The sequence below is a fragment of the Psittacula echo genome (assembly GCF_963264785.1).
Source record: "Psittacula echo genome assembly, chromosome: 2".
NCBI lineage: Eukaryota > Metazoa > Chordata > Aves > Psittaciformes > Psittacidae > Psittacula > Psittacula echo.
The window spans coordinates 17,927,684-17,949,996 of NC_137737.1; the positions used below are offsets into that span (position 1 = coordinate 17,927,684).

General features: G+C 41.6%; 1 protein-coding gene across 2 annotated transcripts in view; it reads left to right on the forward strand.

Moving 5' to 3' along the window:
• The window catches only part of CREB5 (cAMP responsive element binding protein 5), a gene marked incomplete at both ends in the record, with an annotated part of 209,954 nt that overhangs the window by 129,714 nt on the left and 57,927 nt on the right, over nucleotides 1-22,313 (forward strand). For both annotated transcript variants that reach the window (XM_080610938.1, XM_080610937.1), the window contains 2 exons: nucleotides 11,561-11,687; nucleotides 13,868-13,978. In XM_080610938.1, the coding sequence (XP_080467064.1) occupies nucleotides 11,561-11,687; nucleotides 13,868-13,978 (238 nt within the window). The remainder of the gene's footprint in view (nucleotides 1-11,560; nucleotides 11,688-13,867; nucleotides 13,979-22,313) is intronic.

Here is a 22,313-nt window from a genome sequence, read left to right on the forward strand (position 1 = left end):
GCAGCCGCTACCTGTAGTACTTCTGTCATTGTTGTGGGGCATTTCTGGTGCACAGTGTTTGGGGGGACTGTTCTGAGGGACTTTATTAGCACATAGCAGCTAACATGATTTCCACGCTTCAGTGAAATTTGCCTTAGCTATGTAAAAAATGCTGTAGATGAGTTTGGGATTACCGTTTGCTCGACTGATGCTCTCAGGCAGTGGTGACTCCCATTGAGATGTAGGCAGAGAAGGCAACATGAGCTCTTTAAATAATGAGAGCAGACAACACTGGCTTGGAGCTAATCTCCGTTGCACTACAGCTGCAGCAGTTCTCCATGACTTTGTTCTTTCTGCCTTGAGATTCACCACTTCCCTGTGCTTCTCATCATTTGTACTAATACAGCTGTCACTTGGGATTTTTAGCATGTTCAAGAGATAAAGTGTGTACAAAGGTTCCTCCAAGAAATGGCAAATATTCATTTTGATCTTTATGCAAGTTTGAGAAGAGTCAGTGAAGTGGATTGGGGGTGAGAAGAGGTCACTGAAGGTATATAGCTATTTGGCAGCTCTAAGATATTTTTATACCTGGAGGTGACTTGCTAAACAGATAATTGAGAGTATACCCTCATGTATGTACTCTTCTCTCTCCTCCCCACTGCCACCCACTGAAAAAAGCATAAGCTTTTAGACGCTGAGCACTTTTGGGGCTGTGACTGTGGTGGGCCATGCACAAGTGCTAACTTTTCTCTGGGCTGTAGAGAGAGCTTGGCAACGCAGAACCATGGGGTGATGGCATAAGTGCTAGGGAAGCAATGAGCGTTAAAAAGCACAGAGTATCTTTTGTGGTAGTTTTGTTAAAGGATTTTGTTAAAGGGCTGGATTTTGGTCTGCTGCTGATACTTTTTTAATACTCTGTCATCTGATACGTTTCCAAGGTTCTAATTTTCTATTTTACTCATTTGCTATTTTGTTTAAGAAATCATGTTTGTGTTTTCTTATATAATTAATTTCTTAAAGGTTTCTACATTATGTGTTACTTTTATAGTATTTTTGGTGTTGAGGGTAGAATTGAAATCTCAGTAACTAAATCATGTCACATGTATATACCTATTAGTTTTCCTCACTAGTGACTGTGGGCAGACTCTGCTTTACGAAGTGTATAGAGCACAGTTGTATTGTCAGCATTAGAGAGACTGAATCTGCCAGTGGCAGATGCTGGAGTGTTTTTCTCTCACTGAGGCTGTTTTCAGTAGTCAGTCATTTTGTAGTAAAATTGTTATCAAATTGATGCTCTAGGTCCAACCATAGTGTTATGGCTACGTGTGCTATGAGTTGTATTGACACATGGTCTGGAGACCCAGCAACCTTTGAAGCCACTGTCTTTGGCTTTGTACAAGCTGTAGACTGATGAAAATTTATTGCAAGCTTATTCATTTTCATGGAGCCAAAGAAACATAAAGATTCAGATTAATCCCTTACCAAAAAAAAAAAAAAAAATGCTGGAAGCACCTTTTGGGGTGCACTGTGTTTTTCTGTTGCAACTACGTTTTTGTGGGGACCCTAGTTAGGTGCCTGAAGTGAATTGGCCATAAACAAAAGCCAGCTTGGGATTTAAGGCCTGTCACTTAAGCAGTAAGCCAATGTTTTAATTCAGGACCCTTTTCCCAACCCCTTTGGGCACAACAACCTTCCCGCTTTAACTTTTACAGCATTGGATGTGGGGGCACATGGGGGGGGACATTGAGGAAGAAAAAGTCAAGAGATGTTAAGCTATCCAAAGCATAAAGTCTCCATAGCAGCCCTGTCCGCCTGCAGGCGCAGGAGATCAGCAAGTACGTCTTTCTTAGACACCCAGGCAGGCAAACTTCCCTGAAACACAGGGGCATGAAACTGCTGCCGCGGCATCCATCATCCTGTGGAGGACAGTGAAAACATGTGCTGTCATCTTTGACATTTTAATTGAAAAGAAAGCTTACACAGATTTTGACCTTAAGCAGTGTGTTTATACAAGTGTATACAGAGAAATAATCTGTCAGTTCAGAGCAGGCTCATTGCTATAGGAGTTGGTTTAGTAACTGAACAATCCAACATTAGCTCACACACCTTGCCTTGTTCCATGCCTCAATAATTTTTAGTAGAAATACTTTGCCTAGAGGCATGCAGTTATTAAAAAAGAGGCTCAGCTTGCTTAAAGTCTGGAATTATTAGCTCATGGTAACAAGCCTGCACTGGAGAAACTGTTGGTTCTTTGTTTTCATGACTTTGCTGTAATTCACCGTCTTATTTTCAGAGACAAACTTCTGCTTTGTTTGGGAAGTTTGGAAGAAAAAAAAAAAGAACAAAAAGAAAGGGAAAATAAATCACTTCAAAAAGATTTTTTTTTTTTATTATAAAGCAGGGTTTACAAAGCCCTTTTATCTTACTATTTCTATTAAATTGCACTGGCACAAATATAAGGGTAAATAGAGAATTTTGAGATATTTGCTTTACCACATTTCCAGTACAGGAATCTGTTGGTAATGAGTACTCACAGAGAACTCTCCAAATATCCTCCTAGCCCTTTAAGAGTAAAAAGGGATTTTTCTCCATCCTTTTTGCAACCTCCTATTCTCTTCAGATGTGAAGTTATGAAGGTCAAATAAAAGCCATTTGCAATGCAGTAGTGTTTGCTTGTCAGTTGAGTCACGTGAGCCAATGAGTACCTTTAGATAGCACAAACCTTGCAGAAGTTACTTGGTGTTCAGTTATCACTGCTGGGGTTAGGTTTCTTTCCAGCTGTTTAATCTGTTGACATTTTTCTTCAGTGAGCCTTGAATTTTCAAGTTTTTTTGAATTTGCTTGCTAGGCTGGAGTCTTAAGCCTGGCCGTTAAAAAGAATGAACATGTTAGAAAGCATTTGTGTAAGCTTTATTGCTGTTATTATTCCTGGTTTTAAGTCAGCTGCCATTGGTATGTTGTGTATTATTGGTAGGTTTTTTCTTCAATGAAAACTGATACGCCTTCATTTGCAATGATGAAAAATCATTTATCTTCCTGAAGAATTAAGATTGATCCTGTCTGAGCTGAGACCATGTTGACAGTGGAATCAGCCTGACATCGTTGCTTGCTTTTATGATCAAATCATGTTTATCCTGCAGTTTTTTTGTTTTTATCCCACTTTTTAAATTTCATTACAAGAATGTGTTTTTACATGAGCTAGTTCTTTATATTCCCTTGAACCTGCTTTTCGCAGTGTTTCCTTGTTTTGCTTTAACTATGCCATTATCCTCCACGTATCATTTGTGAGTTCCAGCTGTGTGCATAACACTGTGCTGAACGTAAACTTCTCTAAGGAGGTTATAGTCTAAGAAACCATTCTAGCATTTCTTATTTTTCTTGTAATGGGTCATGCAATAAGACCCAGTGAAATATTTAGAGGGAGGGGAAGATTGAAACCAGCAGTTTCTAAGACCTGTAAGAGCCAAAAGGCAAATGTTAATGGGTTCTGTGAGGCTTCCAAGGACCTGCTGGTCCTTGTACTTATGCTGAATTTGCAGAGGTTCCTTAAACATGTGCTCAGGAAATATAGGTGGCATTAGCACAATTGGAGTTTCTAAAGGCAAGATTTATCATTGACTAAATCTTTAAATAGAGTTTGTTCCACTAAATATATTACTGCACTGGGGCTGCTGATTTGCAGGGCTTTTCTCCTACAAGCTTGGGTGAAAAGTACAAAATTCTTAACAAAATTTGGAGCCATTTTTCCACAGATTTTTAGTATTTTGCTGTACTTGCAACAATCCCCTGTCCTTTTTTTTTTCTTTTCTCCTTATTCTTTTCCCTCAGTTACATGTTCTGTCCCTGTGACTTTATGCAAGTGAGCGACAATGCATCTCTATGGAGTTGCTTTTTTTTCCCAGTGAACAGCTTCTCACTTGACATCAAGGGTATGTGAATTGAGAAGTAACATCTCTTTGCATGCTTTTGACTTTGTCTGCATCATTTCATATCTGTATGCTGCATCTTGCTCCTTTTGTGTTGCTTGTTGCTGAATTCTTTCTACCTCTGTGCCAGTGAATAGCTTGTTATCTTAATTGTGCCAGCTGTGGGCAAACATGAGCTTTCTCTTCACTTCTGAATCAAGCTTCTTGTCTTTAAGACTTTTTGCAGCTTAGCCTTATCTTATCTCGGTCCTTCAGTTTCTCATTACAATGTCAAGCATCACTTTCACTTTGCCAGTGTCTTTACCATCAGCTAGTTTCTCTTTCCCAGGCTGAAATCTCTTCTTGTCCAACGCTGGGAAAATACCTTAAAATAAAACACATATGTGAAAATACATGTACACTCTGTTTAAAAACCTCTACAGAAACCATAGCTTTGTCTGGATGCTCCCCAAATCCTCTGAGTTATGAGCAACAATTTTCCCTCTCTAGAGTATTACCCTTCCTGTGTCTCAATCTTAGTTACTCCCTTCCTCTTGCAAACTTCCTCGATCCTGTCATTCTGAGCATACAAGTTAAATAAAAAACATACGAAGAAACAAGAAAGCAACCAGAGGAGCACCACTAAGTTGTCTCCAATTCTTTAGCATGTTTATTTGCTCGTATGTTCTATCTCTGTCTTCTATTTTTCATCTGTTTTGTGTCTCTAGATTGTAAACACACTGTGTAAGAATTGTCTCTTATCTGTGTTTGTACAGTGCCAGGCTCAATGGGGTCCTGGTCCCGACCGGGACCTTTGGGCACCACCACAGTATAAATGTCTGCTACTGATAATAATAATCTACCCACATCATGCAGATGTCTGAATTGTCTGAGAAATACAAACAAGGATCTTTACTGGGTTGGCAGAGAGCCATTAATTTTAGGTGCCAGTTTTCTTTTTCCCTGAATATGGTTTGGCTCCCTGAAAATCCTGGCGACACAAACCTCCCACTTCTTGGAAAGCTTGGCTCTTTGGTGATGCAAGGATTAAAACGTTGTTAAACATGGGATATGCAGGTCAGGTGAGGTCCCTGCAACTATGTGAGGTATTCCAAGTACTTGCTCGGTGCTTTGTTGTTGCTTTCCTTTGTGTTTGTTTTTTTCTTTGCTCCTCTGAATGACAAATGAGTGAATTGAAACTAGGCAGAACTGCCCTACTTTTTTTTTCTGGGGGGGGAGGAACACCTCAAATAATGGGCAAAAAATGAAGAAAGCTATAGTTGGATTGATAGGCTTAAATAATGGCACTGGGAAGTTAAACAACAGCAGGCCAGCAGTGAGGCAACCCCTGCAGTCAGTGCACTTTTCTCAGGTTAAAACATCCCCTCCATGTCTTTGACCTCTGAATTTTTCAAACAATGAAGGCCAAGGACAGCGCTTGGGTCAGGTACTCTGTCCTCAGCAGCTGCTATGGAAGAGGTTTGCAGTTGGTTTGTAGCACCATGTGCTCCAGTGAACTTACTTTTTAGCAGTTAAAAGTTTAATTGCAAAAATACCTGGTTGTCCATGAGACATTCAGAGGCTCATATTCAGCGTGGAAAACTGTGCTCATTTTCAGCGTGGTAGGCTCCTTGGTTGTTTCAGCCTGACAGCCACCCAAACTACATGCCTATGCTGACATACCTTGAAAAGATCCTTGCTGCTGGTGCAGTGATTGCTCCTCACTACATTGATCATAATAGTATCATTGATGCCTTATTCACCCGTGTCTTCCTATTGCTTCCACTCTTCCTCATTTTATCCTTGGCCTATAAGCTTTTTGGGGCAGGACCTCACCCAGTTTTTAAACCGAGGCTTCTGGGCACTGTTATAATAAATACGTATACATGTATATATGTGTATATACGTACATATATATAAAAAGGATGAAAGTCTGGGCAAGTCTGTATTGCATAACTGGAGTGTGGTGCAGAAATCCCTTAGCCAGTGCTGACCCAACATGGCGAATTGCCATAGCACAACCAGCCACCTGTGAGCTGCTCCAGTGTGAGCTGGCTGGGTCTGGAGGCCAGAGAAAGTCAAGAGATGAGTCCCTTTGCTCCAGTGCAGTTCCATATACTTATGGATTTACTTTTTCCGCACCAGAGTTAACTGAGGTAGAATTAACTGGGTTGTGGTGTAGATATTCCTGCTGACCTTGCATGAATGCTACATGCAGGAGAGAAAGGAGCAGGAGAGAGGTCATGGTAAGACCCACTGACCCTGAGTGCTTTACCATAATAGAAAACATACTGCAGTGATACTTTAAATAGCTTCAGTCCTTCTTGCACATAGCCCTGGATGATCTAGGCCAATATGATTCTAATCTCCTGAGACCTCAGCAACAGATTGTCATGTGCAGAAATTGTCCTTGAAGACTACAAGTTAAGGGAAGGCTGGTCTTTAAATAGGCGAATGCACTGTTTAGTCATCAGACAATCTAGAAAACTAGGTCAGATAGGTGTTGCATCATAGCAGGCAGGATATTTGGTATTAATCAAGAAGGCACATAGCGAGGTATGCATCGTAGATATTTGATTACATTAGTGGAGTTATCTTTAATCATTGGGTAGAGTCATATGATGGAACATGATCGAGTCACCATGGCTTAGTGGGATACCGCCCATCTGTTTAAATGTTAGTAAGGATGACTCATGGTGTTAGCATGACGGTGCAGAGGGAGGGAGGGGAGCCAACATGGTCAGTTACAGCAGCTTGTCTAATGTGGTATTTTACTAAGCTACCATAATGCTATTCATCCAGGCCACATAGGACCAAAGAGATAGTGTACAAATGCTGACTGAGACCCCATCATATGCAACAGCAAGGTCCTGCTGGAACACAATGAAAATTCTAATATTTGGGGAAAACCATGGATGGTCAGATTTTCAGTGAGGTTGAGCACTTGCCAGTTCTCTGTCTTATCTGTCCTTTATTTGTGGGCTGTTTGCCCAACAATCCTAATTATTTAGCAACACAGGTGCCAAGAAATGAAAATCCCTCAGTCAGCAATATTGACTGACAGGCTGCAGGCAGCACCTCCTCAGCATTTACAAAGAGAGGAGCAGAGTCGACCTGTCCAACATTAAAAATAACAATTACAAATTCTCACTGACTTTCTTTGCTGCAGGATAGAAAGCAACAACAAAAGAGATTGTGTTGTGCTTGGAAGAAGAAGAAACGTCTTAGACAAATTGAGTATCTCAGCCTGTTTGGTTCTGTGCTATACACATTCCCTGAGCTCTGTGCAAGTGAGTGTGCACAAGCACATGCTAATTGCTGACCTGTATTCAATGTGGAAGCAATAGAAGTATCCATGAGTACTGGCCAATATCAGTTTCCACATGGGGAGTGGAATCTGGTGTGCATTATGTAGCACTTTTGTTGGTGGCAGAAGTGGTGCAGACTTTTCAACAAAGAGGGTCAACCTGGAAGCACAAGGTCTCTCTGACTGCTCTCCATCTCCCTGCAAAAACACACTTGGGAACAGGTTAGCAGGAGTGTAGCAAGAAAAAATACCTGAAGTACTGAGGATTTTTTCCCTCTAGCTAAGTGTAAAGCACATGCAGATCCCTAAAGTGAAGCACAGTGTTAAAGGTGAAACTGGGGACAGCAAAGAAGCTTCTTTACCATTTTAATAAATACCAATAATTCCCTTTTGCCCAAGTCCCATATTCCCAAACTCATTAAATCAATTTTGGAATTTTTTTTGGCTCTGGAACATATAAGCAAAACTCAAACTGTGCAGTCCCTTGAGAATCACTTGCACAAATTGCATAGGTCAGGCCAAAATCAGTTTCTGTCAAACAGCCTAACACCTAAGCTTATTATGAAACTGGTGCCTTGTACAACGGGTCTGTACGTGGGACAGTCTCAGAATGAATTTAGGGGGTGGGGGTGTGTCGCAGCACTTGTTTTACTTTGCTCCCACTGAAAACTCAAGTGATATTTTTAATGAATGCATTGCCTCTGTTAGCCAGCACAGTTCCTATAGGCTGTGGCTAAGCTGGTAGACCCAGAGGGCTCCAGAGCTCCACTGTGCAGGTGGATGCACACCTCACTCTGGTCCCAGGACAGGCAGGAGAGTGCACCAGCACTTTCTCCATTCCTGTCCACTCCTCACTGCCTGTTCTCCTGGGAGGAAACGCAGAGTGCATCCCTGGCAGGGAATACAGCACACTCTGTTCTGCTCCGCAGCCACCCCACTGTGCTGGTCTCAACCCTTCATTTGGCAGCTGTTGTGTGGACTTTAAAGTACAAGATAGAGAAGACCTGTTTGAGCTTGTTGTCTGCTGCTCTACCAGGCTGTAGTTGTGGTGAAGATGGGCTGGTGGGAGGTGAACTCTGCTTGTGGGGGTCACCACAGCCTCTGGAAACCAAACTGAGATCATTCTCCTCACATTCAGCCTGGTATCTTCTCACATTTTTCTTTTCAAAGGATCACTAAATTGGCTTTTTGTGCTATTTTGACCTTGTCCTAATGATTTGTCAATTGTCTTGTGTGAATGAGTGCTGGTACATGGAGCAGCTGTGTTTTATGTGGAGAGTAGGATGGGTAAGGGGCTCTGTACTGTAAGCAGGTTTTCTGAGCCCATTTGTCCTGCACTACATCTATTCCACAGCTCTCCAGGGTTAGCCTTGTGCTGAGCTGACTGTAGAGTCCCCTTTCCGAGAAGCTGATTCATGCTCCCTCACAGTGCTTCTTGTACCCGCTCACAGGGTTACACCCTGTATTTGGGAGTAATTTCTTGAGTTTCCTTGGGGAGGTATGAAAATGTAAAGCACATCATATTCCTCCATCAGCAGTTAACCAGGGAGGCATAGGAAGAGCTTCTTGTCTGTATCTGAGATACATTTGTTGTTGGTTTGGGGTTTTGTTTCCTCTTCTGAATAAGCACTGTATGTGTCTGGGAGGATTTTTAAAGCATCCTTCAAGACACAGGGTGCTTCTCTCCATGCAGAGCCAAGACAAAAGGATGGGTTCAGTAATGTGCAGATGGTAAAGAGAGGGCAGCTGAGGGCAGCTGGGTGGGAGGAGCAGAGGTGTCTGGGCACAAGGGAGTAAGCAGAGCAAGGGCTTCGAGGTGGCTTTTGTTGGGACAGAAATATTTTTCAGGGGAGAACGGGCTTGAAGAAAGGAGGGTTGGAAAACTGACAGTCCAAGGATGGAAAATATTGGGGAGTTTTAGGGAAGAGATAATTAGATGGTTTGAGCCCTGGGCAGAAGAGGATGAAATTTGTAGGTCAGAAGAAGCTGGTGCTGCCATAAGACAGGCACCTCTGCTTTCGGAGCCTGGATGTGATGTTCTCCCTAAGGGATCTCTGTGAATCCCATCGTTCAAGGCCTTTGGCCTTTTTGCTTGTTGTTAGATAAATGAAAGTGACAGCTAAAGTTAAGAGGAGGGGTGTATGTACTTGTGATTGCCAGAAACACTTAAAATTGGAGGGGCAAGAAATAAAGCCCTATCAGTAAAGCCATCCAGAGGGACCTTGACACACTTGTGAGGTGGGCAGATGCCAACCTTATGAAGTTTAACCATGCCAAGTGCAAGGTCCTATACCTCGGTCGGAGCAATCACAGGCACAGCTACAGGTTGGGCGGAGAAGAGATTCAGAGCAGCCCTGCAGAGAAGGACTTGGGGGTGTTGGTTAATGAGAAACTTAACATGAGCCGGCTTCAGGGTGCTCTCACAGCCCAGAAAGCCAACTGTATCCTGGGCTGCATCAAAAGGAGTGTGACCAGCAGGTCGAAGGAGGTGATCCTGCCCCTCTACTCTGCTCTTGTGAGACCTCACTTGGAGTATCGTGTGCAGTTCTGGTGTCCTCAACATAAAAAAGACATGGAACTGTTGGAACAAGTCCAGAGGAGGGCCACGAGGATGATCAGGGGACTGGAGCACCTCTCGTATGAAGACAGGCTGAGAAAGTTGGGGCTGTTCATCCTGGAGAAGAGAAGGCTGCGTGGAGACCTCATAGCAGCATTCCAGTATCTGAAGGGGGCCTATGAGGATGCTGGGGAGGGACTCTTCATTAGTGACTGTAGTGACAGGACAAGGGGTAACGGGTTAAAACTTAAACAGGGGAAGTTTAGATTGGATATAAGGAAGAAATTCTTTACTGAGAGGGTGGTGAGGCACTGGAATGGGTTGCCCAGGGAAGCTGTGAATGCTCCATCCCTGGCTGTGTTCAAGGCCAGGTTGGACAGAGGCTTGGGTGACATGGTTTTGTGTGAGGTGTCCCTGCCCATGGCAGGGGTTTGGAACTAGATGATCTTAAGGTCCTTTCCAACCCTAACTATTCTATGATTCTATGATTCTATGATTCTATGATTGGGTGTGATATGGTTCAGACGAAGTGGGAGAAGTAACTGTCTTTCCCCTCACAGCTCTGAGGTTATGACTCTGCTTCGCTGACCAGCCCAGCCTGATTTTGAAGCTTTATGGCTAGCTATGGATTCATCACTGAAGCAAAGGATGCTTCTGCCAAGGGTGATAATCAGCCCTGATGTTTAGAGGCTCTAAACATCTTGAGACTCCCAGCTGCAGAAGCTCTTCAGGCTCCTGGACTATACCTTCTTCTCTCTCATCCTTCTCATACCTCTCCTGCCTAATAAACAGTATAAACCATGTACTATACTGCAGAGCAACCTGCTCTGTGAGAATTTAATGTACTGACTTATACTAGCAATGTTTGTCGAGGTACTATATGTGAAAGCTTTCTTATTTTTGTGCTGTTTGAAAAGGTAGAAAGTTACATTTATCACAAATTTCAAGCAACTCATACCTTCTTCAAAACTGATTAACTACTCCCAAGACCACATTCTTAAAGGCTATTTTCAAAAAGCAGTCCCAGCTTTGTTTAATCTATTAATTTTACGATGATTCTTCTTTGTGAGTGGGCCTGCTTTCTTACATGCACTCTTTTCCCTATGCTGTACTTAGAAAAATCCTTCTAAATCTTTTGAACTCCTTTTGCCAAAATAACTCGTTCTGCCTTTTTATAGTCTGCACTTTTTGCCTTTACAAGCTTCTTAATCTGAATGTAATTTTGCTAATTTTCTTTCTTTTTTTCCCATTTTCTATGCCCTGGTAACTGGTAACTTACTTTGGAACAAAGGCTGGTTAGAGCTACACAGGAGAGAATATCAAGAGCAAGATGAAATACTAATTTTAAAGTAGTTTATTTACAGGTGATAAAACTTCAAAATTAGTTTAAGAGTGTTTAATTCTCTGTCATAGTTTGCAGTCCATTGTCCAGATACTTTTGTTCCTGAGGACTGAATTTACAGCAATGCACTGGTGTAGAATGCCAGGAAATTTTCCTGCTTTGTCTGTAGAAATCTTTTGCGAGCCACTGTAAGATGCAGAGGTGTGTAGACTGAAACTGGCTGTTACCTTTACATTCATGTTCAGTTGGATGAGCTACACTGGTACTTTAACCAATAAATAGTAGAGGGAAGGTGATTCATCTGTTTCTTGAAAACTTTCTGTTCTACTGATTTATGCAGGAGAAGACAAATACTGAATTGGATTATCTGTGCCTGCTTGTCTAGAGTTGCCTGTGCCTAGCAATGGCTGGCACGGTAGGGCTTGTTTGATCTCCGCAGCCTATGACAGCTTTCTTTCCTTTTCTTCTAGGCCTGTCCCAGGTTCTCTGTCTTCACTACTGCACCTACACAACCGACAAAGACAGCCTATGCCTGCCTCTATGCCTGGCACCCTGCCCAACCCTACCATGCCTGGATCTTCTGCTGTACTCATGCCTGTAAGTATTTTGGTTTGGATTTTTTGGGGGAGAAAGCAGGGGGAGTTGGTTTTCTTTTCACAATTCAGCCTATGCAGAGGTGAAAGTCTGCAGGATTTTCTAAAGAAATCAAAGTGTGATGAGTTAAGGAAGCTGGACCTATTTCACTGCTTCATCTTACACAAGAGTATTTCTGGTGTAGTTAATGGCATGTTAATTAGTGTGAGAGTGATTAGAAAAAGTTTACATGAGACTACAATTTCTGGTTCTCACACTTGGTCATGTAGGTGAGATCAGTATGTCTGTGCTGGAACAAAAAGATTTTTCTCAAGTCAGACAAAACTGGAAAAGCCATGTACAGGAATTATGCCAATGAACTCTAAGTAATCCTCTTGTTTGTGAAGATAACCAGCTAGCAAGAAAGAAATGTGACTTACTTTTCTGGCCTGGTAATTGCACTTAATTAGAATTGGGTCATGATCACTGCTCACCTTCCACTCATCTCTACAGAGATGGGAATATTTCCCATCTTCTGGGAGACAAAGGGGTGCTTTGCAATTGTAGCTTCAGATTCTTAAATGAGTTTAACAACCCTTTCAATGTAATAAATTTGGGCAGGTTGGGGGTGGAGATGAGTAAGGATGGCACAGGGAAGAGGAGACTGGGACAGGAGAAGTTTCTGTTTCATTCCATGATGATCAGTCTGAAAGACAATCCTGAGTGTGATTGACCATGGGAGAGAGGAAAACACTGCTTGTTCTGGCTTTGCTGGAGCGAGGGAGACACTCCAGAGGGCTGCATAGATTCAGGTTTGGCTGCTATTTGAGCAGTCATTAATAAGTCGAGTAATTAGTAACTTGTCAATAAGGCTTTCCTGGAATATGGACCAGGAAGTTCAACAGAACAAATACAAGACATATCACTGTGGGAGTTTTTTTCTGGCATGATTCCTAAGGAACCTGAAATGGAGCAAACATCCTGCTTCAGCGTAAGCTCAGGGGCTTTGGATTGCTGCTGGAGAGACCTTTGGGCAGGTCTGAGTGCAGACAAGCAGGTGTGCTCCAGCTGAGAGCCCCTGAGACATGAACACAGAAGCAAGACAGACTCTTATCCGCACTGGCTGCCTCAGCTGCAGCTCCTGCCCTAAAGCTCTCCTGAAAGGGCTGCAGAGATGGCAGTGGGAGCTGCTCCTGTCCCATGGAGAGGGTGAGGGGCCCAGCAGAGGCAGCTTCTTCCCATCAGCAGGCAGTGGGATATTGTCCTCTCTCCCAGGCCCAGCACCCATCACCTCTTCTTGCTGGAATCATGGAGGGCGGAAGCCAAGACCTCACCAAATGGCACAAAAAGTAGTTTCCCTGCTTGGAAGGGCTCTGGAAGATTCAAAAGCTTCTTTCTTCTGTGAGCCAAAGATGCAGAGGACTGGTCCAAAGCAAGGCAGGATGCTCAGCTCTGATTGAAAACAGCACCATAACCCTGCTTATCACCCCTACCAATGACTAGCAGTGTAACAGGGCTTGCCTCTTTTCAGGGAAGATACACCAGGAAATTATTTTGTTCAGGCGTTACTACCATTAGCTTTTGTTTGAAAATTGCATCCCTTCCTCCCAGCCTAGTGAAATTGCAGAAAGGGCTTGCAGAAAGGGCTCTGAATAGTCAAGAGAAGCTCTGCTTTGGTTTTTGCTATCTCAGCAGTACATGAAAGCTTCCCTTACAAGACATATGGAAACCTCTTCTCAGCTGGGCAGTTCGAGTGAGTTAAAAAAAAAGCCAACTCATTTTTCTTATACCCGAGATTGTAGATTTTTATTTATGTTTTTAACAAGCTAAGTTGAGTTGCACTGACAGGGGAAGCTACAACTTTATACAAGTGATGCTTTTAAAACCACTTAACTCTGACTGTTGTTATACTGAAAGGGAGAAAATCATTACAAAAAAGCGCAAACCTGGGTGGCTGCTACATTTGTTTAGTAAAGAACCTTTTTCTTTATAATTGGCTGTGAGTTTTCAGGGTTGATTCTGATGAAACACACTCCTGCGTGCATACACACATGCAATTCACGACACAGATTGTTATTTTTCGAGTCATGACATGAAGAAATAAAGCTGAGTCCATTTAAATAGAAACTAAGCATAAATTCTTGCAAATGTCTCCAGATGTTTTCAAACCTTCTTTTTTTCTTTCTTTCTTTTTCTGTTAAAAGATGGAGAGACAAATGTCAATGAACTCCAACATCATGGGGATGCAGGGGCCGAACCTCAATAATCCGTGTGCTTCACCTCAAGTCCCCCCAATGCATTCAGAAGCCAAAATGGTAAAAAGAGATAATAATAATAATAATAATAATAATAATAATAATAATAATAATAATGAAGTGCTTTTCTTGTATTGCTCTTGAGTACTGGTTACCCAGACAGTGGGGGATGTAGCCAGACACTGCTTACTTCATTCTTAGTCATACGTTATACTCTTTTTTTAATATGCTGCAGTAAATTGAACTATGTCTATGAACCTTCAAGATGTTCCTAGTCCTTGTACTCTCAGTGAGAGGGAACTGAAGTGCAGGTTGGGCTATCTGATCTGTACTGTGTTAAATAGGATTTTGGTGCAGATTAGTGGAATTTAAGTAAATGGTCTGGCTGGTTCTCTGATGATGTCTGTGCTCCATAACTTGGCTTAAAGAAAATTGTCAGTTAATGAAGAGTGAAGTAAAAAGTGTCTGATGTGGAGAGAATACACACACTACTTGTTTTTTCCAGGTAGGTGCATGGTGTGTCAGAGTAATGGCAGTGCTAGAAAAGCAGACCAACAATGTGTATAAAACGCGGATATTTTCTTTTGCTCAAGTGCAGCAAAAGTGTCATCATCAAAAAGAAAGAGTCAGAATTTGGACAAAAGTAATTTATTTATATGAGTCAAATGTCATAGTGTTTTTTAAAGTTATTTTATGTCTTACTAGGTCGAGTCTTCTCAGGCATATGTACTGGTATAGTATTAATGTAAGTAAACTAAGCTACAAGTGGGCATTTGTAAATTTTCCCCAGTTTTAGATGCACTCTGATGGAGGTATTCGGCACTAATATCCCTGGAACTGAGTTCATCAATGTCAAAACACTTAGGCTTTTTCATTTCAGAACTGCCATTTCCTAGCTAGTGGAAACACGAGGACAGAAGTTTGCAGTTTAACTCTGTAGGCTTTTTATCCTCTCAAGATATCTCATCATAGTGGAAAACAGGAGTAACTTCACTGAACTTCTTTCAGTGGCATTTTGCCAGGGTAAAATTGTCATGAGTGAGAGAATGAAATCAAGCCGACAAAGATTAAGCAACCACATGTTTTTATATATTTCTACTTTGCATGACTGGTACAGCTTTTAAAGTTGTTGTCATCTATCCTGAGGCAAAGAAAAACATCTTATTGTCTATAGGTATAGTGCGTGCAGGAAACTCTGGGTTGAGAGCAACAAACTTATTCTGTCTGTTTTCTTAGGTTGGATAGGTCATGCCTTTGCCTCACTGTTGGTATGGGTTAGGCTGTTAACCCAACCTCTGTTAACACCCCGTCTAAAACCACACTCCGTAAACATGCAGCCAGCTGGCCAGAAGAAGAGCAATAGCCAAAAACACTGTCTCCCCCTGCCAAGGAAAACCTGTGGTCAAGAGTTCTCTCTCTGCTGTACCACACAGTGACGGTGACATGCCAAATGGCAACAGCATCTGCAGCAGAGCTTGTTAAAAACTTTTTGGAATAGGCAAGTGTTTTTTCAACGTAAGCATAGCTGAGCCAAGCTAAATACTCCTTGGCTGAATAAATCTAAAACTGGCATCTGTTTTGGGGACTAAAGGTTCTGTAGTTTGCTCTCCCCCCGCACTCCCTGCCTTTTTTTTTACTGGAAGTGTGAGGCTACTTAAGAACAAGATTAAATTATTGATGCATATGGTGAGAATTCTGTGCTTTAATAGCTGAAACTGTACATTAATACAAATTACTTTTTAATCTGGATAAGCAGGGTTTGTCCCTAAACCTAACGTACAAAGGCACAGTCCTTTCAAAGAGAAATTGCAATCAGTTCCAGAACACAGTATGGTGAACAAGCAGCACCTTTGCTTCTCAGCGGCTTTCTGCCGCTCTTCCAGAGGTGGAAGAACTGTACATACATTAACTCTTTAAGAGTAAGAGGCATTATTCAGAGCTCCAGGACCTTTCCTCCTTTTCAAATGCAGAGTGGTTTTTAGCATTCTATATGCTAGTTTTGTACTTCGTTTTTGTTTAAGCATGCATGTAATGTAAAAAGCCTCTCTGTTTAGCTACCTCTTTGAGGAATACAAATATATTAACAATACTCAGCATGAACACGAAGTGGAAAAAATGTAGGAAATATTCAGAGCAAAGTTATTTCTTACACATAAATTCATGAATTTTAAATCTGAATCATCTCTATTACAGGCATGTTTGTTCTCAGTATTAACTATATCACTTTGCTTCATGCATACTCTGGCAATGTTTTTCTATGAGGTTGAAAACAAGGGTGCCTAGTAACTTACCGGATTGCATCCTGCATTAGAAAGGAATTTCAGATTTCCCTAGATTCTGCTAATGCTATTACTGCTGGTGCATCCAGCACTGCTTAGGTTCTGTTTGGCTGTCCCTACTTTCTGAAGAATATACTGTTAGGCACTAGACAAAGTCATCTAAGCTTCTTTCAGCTAATGACTGCAGTAACTAGAGAAGTTTGGGGGACTTTGGGCGTGTTTCATCAGCTGCCCAAATCCATGACAGATGGATCAGCGTTTCCTTTGTGCCTACATGAAAGAATGCAGAACAGTCTCCTCTAGATGTGATACCCAGATGTGAGACCAAATCCTTGTGGCCTCATGGAAGTATGTACCTGAGCAATGCAAACATGATTTGGCACACAGCAGTCATAATGCGGTTTGGTGACATGTGTAACTTCATTTTCTATAAAATAAATACGAATAATTGATACGAGTATGGATACTGTCTGATGCCAGGGTTTTTAGAGAAAGTAGGCAGATGGCAAAAGGTTTCACACCCTTGACTGGTTCATAATCACTTTGTAGCAGGAAATGAAAGCCACTCTGATAAATACATACATTGTCTGATATATAAGCACATCTACAGACACAAACAGGATATGTGATTCATTCATGTTATGTTTCCATAATAAGCAATTTATTTGCCTATGTGTACTTTAATCAGTTCGTATTACCTGGCATTTATAGAAAGCCAGGGTGCTGGTTTCCTGGTTTAATTTTTTCAGGAGGCTGTTCCTTCAAATATTAAAGTATTGTAGATGACATCTCAGAACTGATTTAATTTATCACAACAGTCTCAGTTTCCCTCCCAGTGTGCCTCCCAGTCAGGTTATCACTTAATGCTTTAAAACTGTCCTAGTAAATGAATGAGTGAACATCTAAATCAATACTGCTTTCTTCTTAGATTCAGAGCTGAGTGGATAAAACCTTTATGCTGCCCACCAAAAACACACATTGATTTTGTATTAAAATATATTGCATTAGAAAGTGGAGGAAACATATAGCTCTAAGTGTACATGGTAAAAATATGCAGAATAGCACTTGTAGCATATTAACATGTGGTTCAGTAGGCTGAGAATATTATGAACTTGGAATTGGTGGTGGTGCCTTTGCCTTAATAGACTGCTTACTTACAGTTTGGTTTTGAAGTTTTAGAGCATTCAAGGTTTTATAACTTGGAAGTGCAATACCATGTGGATTACCAGAATGAAAGATAAATAGTGTGCACCGAACCACTGGAAGGCTATGTCACAGCACATTTTCAGTGGAGCTGATGCCTCTTTATCTCAATTTTGCAGGGCATTGATCTTTACCTTTAGAGATTTACGAGCTCTGAAAGGAGGTATAAAAGGCAGGCAGGTGATGAAAATAACTGAGCTTAAAAATACAGTTTTCAATTTGACCTGTTATTTTTTTCTTCTACGCTCTCCATCCACCCCTTGCTGGATATGTAATTTTATGAAATTTAACTAAAATGTAATATGTGTGGCTTGGCTGTGCCTGTCTTCCTGACAGAATCTGTACGGCTCTTTAAAAGAGAAATAAATTATTTCCATATCAGAACTATGTAGGGTTGTGGGATATTGGTTTTGCCTAGTATGCATTACTAGGTTGAACAGTAATAATAAGCAAATTTATCTGAAAGTGTCTATCAGATGTAACAGTGAAAACATAACCAGAAAAGAAAACAGACCAGTAATTACTATGTTGCTATTTATAATGGTAAAATATCCATATTAACTGAACCTTGTAATTTACCTAATAATGCTGGACAGCTCTGGGGGAGGAGGAGAGATGTGGTAGAAATTGCAGTTAGCCAGTTGTCATCAGCACTAATTTTTATTTGACTGAACGAGTTAAGGGTGCAGAACCTACTGGTGCCTGTGAAAATCCCAGTCCAGGCATTGCCCAGCTCTTCATCACAGAGGAAAGGCAGGACTGGCTTGAGGAACCTGAGTGCATTTCATATGTCTGTCAGACACGCACTGCTTGCTTTGTCCAGAAACACAGCACGTCAGCCAAGTGGGAAAGCCTTGGCTGCAAAGGTGGATGGCTTTACTCAGATGCAGGTTGGGGTCTGTGTTTGGATGGAGTCTTCTGTTCCTTCTTGTTTTACAAATAACATGTGTTTCCATGCCTGTGAGCTGTGATGGTGTGACTGCTGCAAAGCGAGAAATGGCTGGAGTAAGCTCTTGCCCCCCATCCCTGTTTGGTACCTGGCTCAGCTGTTGCAGTAGCCCTTGGGTGCAGATAAAAGAGCACTGTCCCAAGAGCAGTGTTATCCTGGGACAGCTGGTGGACTTGGGAAGGGCATCCCTCTTTGGTCCCAGGTCTGCGAGGTTTCCATACTGATTTCGGGCAGGAGACTGGCATCGGCAGTCAAGTCAGGGTCAGAGCCACTGGAGCTCTAGATTTGGCTGTTTAACACTTCATGATTGAAGATATTTTGTTTAATATAATAAAAGGTTTGAAGTCCATGTCTTCCTATCAAGCTGGCTGGGAAATGAGTCACTTTAGCAGAACAACATGCATTGCCTGAAGGCCAGAAGGTTTTTCTTTGCATGATTCTGGACTACTAAGCAGAAGGAAAAATGTTGGATTTCTGCAGAACTTTCAACAGCAATTGCTCATCTTGCCTTTCTCAATAAAGCAATGAAAGCAGCATAAGAAAAAGATGTCCAAAGCAAAGTTTTCCAATATATTAAAAAAACCAAAGTGTGACAAGATTTCCTGCGTTGGTAACTGAGAAATGTTTTCAGGGAGGGGACTGTGAAATAGTTAAAAAAATACAGTGCTTCTGCAACTGCTGACAAAACTCACTGCTCTGAAATTGTATCTCCTGTTACATTTGCGCTTATGTTCTAAAGTCCTCAAAGCCAACCTTTCAGTGTGCTCCTGATCTATGCTTTAAAATCCTCCCCAGGCAGTAGCTTTTTCTGCAGACAGTGTGCCTTGCTGTGGATTAAGGTATTACCATGATGGGTGAAGCTAATCATATTTTGTTTTGTGTACTGAAACAGGACCTTGTACCCGTCATGCCTAAATTCTGGATTATGAACTAGACTGGGTAGGAACTAATTCTTCTTAAGCTGTCGGTGGCTCAGTAAGTGCAATAGAGAAGGACGGCGGCTCAGTTACTCATAGCTGCTGTGAATACGTGCTGAATATATGAGCTTGCTTCTTCCAAGCGCATACAAATTGTGTTGCTTGTTGCAGACACAAGTTGTAACAATTCCTCGCATTTTTCTTTCTTTGTGTCACTTTATCCTGCGGTGATCTTATCAATGCTATTTCCCTAGAAGAACTTGGATTTTTATTATTTGTTTGCCTCGATTCCGTTGGGTGTTAAAATGACCTCGCTTTATCCCCCACCCACCAGCCCTCATCCTTTCTCTTTCCCTCTGTTTCTCCACCACCCTCTCTTTCCTTGGAGGATTTATGGTCTTTGTAGATTTGTTTCTCTTTCTCCTCTTCCCTCCAGTGTCCACCCTGATTTTGTAACCATAGCAGTAATAGAAATACAATCCTAATATTTGCTTGCTGAAGATATCATCTAGCCCAACACATGAACTGCTGGCTTTTGTGTGTTGTAAGGTTTTGAAACTTAAGTCAGATGCATCTGTATACATGAGGGTGAGTGTTTGGTGCAGAGCCATCCCTTCCAGAAAAGGTTTTGTTTGTGTAAAGTTGTGTGTCAGTGGGAGCTGGTGCAAGTAAAAGCAAGTCCTTATGATAGTGAAGCCAGGGAAAAAGGAAATGATAAAAATAAAACCAAGGTTGCGTTACAGGGAAGTTCTGCTTTGCATAGATATATTTCAGTCTTTTGCTTGGAATATGTACAGCTTTCACTTTCCAAGATTTTTGCAAGAGCCATGAATGATGGAAGTTGTTTCATACTTCAGGCCGTTGCATATTAAACCTGGCATTTGCTTGGAATGTATGAGTGCAGCTCATGACAAGAGATGGACTTTGGGGCGGAGGGGATGGTGTTACACACTTTACCAGCTCCGTATTTTAACTACTAAGGACATAAGAGCTGGAAACAAAATTCTCATGGCAATAAATCTTTTCTTTATGGACAGACTTAAAAAGCATTTTCTAAAAACTATACAGTAGCTAATGAAGCAGTTTATTAATTATGATAGTGCTCCTGTGAGATAAATAATTTTAGACTGTGAACTGAGAGAGAAAAGTGAAGTGACTCACTAGAGGCCACACAATTTGTCAGTGGAAGAGCTGAAACAAGCACAGAAGAATTTCTGGCTGCCGCTTCCAGAAAACACAACTTCTGTCTGAGTACAATTTATGTATATGTATTTTTTTTAAGCTAATATTAATTATTAATATTGGTAATGTCAATATAATGGTTGAAAAATAGTGGTTTTTCAGGACTAGTGGAAGACTGGGGAGACTCTGAACTCCTCAAGCTTACAGTGGGTGCAGGCTCAAATTTAGGATTCAAATCCAAATGAAGGAGACAGTTTGTGTTTGAATTTAATGCCCCTGAAATTTCCTGAACATTACTGATGAGATTTTGGCTCAGAATGACAAAAATTAACTGATCTTCTGAGACTTCTGTCATCTGAGATGATGGAAGCCTTGTGAGATCAGCTTCCCTGGCATCATGGCTTTCACTGAAATCTCAGGAGAGCACTTACTTTCACGTAATGTCAACCATATCCAAACCAGGACTAATGAATACCCCTGCAGAGCTCCTTCTAAGATCACAGGCATATTTGAAATACTGCTACAAGCTGCGTTCAGTCTGAGGAAATGCTCACAGCATTTGTTGCTTCTTCTGTCAGATATGGCCAGTGACACTTTTCAGCAGTGGGAGGGTTATATACTGTCTTCCAGATGTTCATTAGTGCAACTTCTCTTATATATGTTTGGGGAGGTAAGTTGAAAACTGGGACAGGCTGGGTCTCCCACCCTGGAAACACTTACACAACAAACTTTGCTCCGTTTGTGGTTTCTACTAGCAAATTGCTGGCCAGTAATATTTATCTGAGATTTGAGTGTATGAAATACTGTCAATAATCTTCCCATATGTGTTCTTTAGTTGGACTGCATGGGATGTAGTGTAGTTAGTTGGTTGTGTCTTCTGCCTTCTGTATTCTTCTTATACCATACCATACTGTGTAGCCCACCTTACCAGACCCCACAAAGGACCTGAGTAGTCTTTACTCACAGCTTGTTGCTCACGTTCTGAGAACTGATTGCAATTTCTCTGGCAGTGTAGGCACCTCTGAGTTACTCTGCTTTAGATAGTTCACCCCATTTTAAGTAACTTATGTTACAAAGAATACAGCAAAATACTTGAGGTAACGGGAATCATTTCCCGTTAGTATTGCAGAGAGAACATGAACTTTGACCAGCTAAAGATAAACTTTAAAGATTTGATTTAAAGACTGTCAGTCTTTTAGATATAGAATTTAATTTATGCACACCCTCCCTCTTCAATTCACGGATGCACTACTTTTCCCCATATTTTGTATATTAAAGTCACAATGAAACCAACTCATTACTATATTAAAAAATGTTCTAAAAATCTTATTTTACGATAGTATCAGATTCTTCGTTTAGTTACAATATCAGTGTGTAAGTACTTTACTTTAGAATTGTTGCCTTTGCTATATTACATTTGCATTCAGAAAGCTTGGTCTTAAAAGTATGTTGTAAAAAAAATAAGAAAGCTTTTGTAAAAGAGAAAAATAGCAGCCAGGATTTCTGTAGCTTTGTTTTACAGTCTAGTGGAGATGTTTTAAAACGAAATAGCAGTTTCTCTCCTCTCCTCTCCTCTCCTCTCCTCTCCTCTCCTCTCCTCTCCTCTCCTCTCCTCTCCTCTCCTCTCCTCTCCTCTCCTCTCCTCTCCTCTCCTCTCCTCTCCTCTCCTCTCCTCTCCTCTCCTCTCCTCTCCTCTCCTCTCCTCTCCTCTCCTCTCCTCTCCTCTCCTCTCCTCTCCTCTCCTCTCCTCTCCTCTCCTCTCCTCTCCTCTCCTCTCCTCTCCTCTCCTCTCCCCTCCCCTCCCCTCCCCTCCTCTCCTCTCCTCTCCTCTCCTCTCCTCTCCTCTCCTCTCCTCTCCTCTCCTC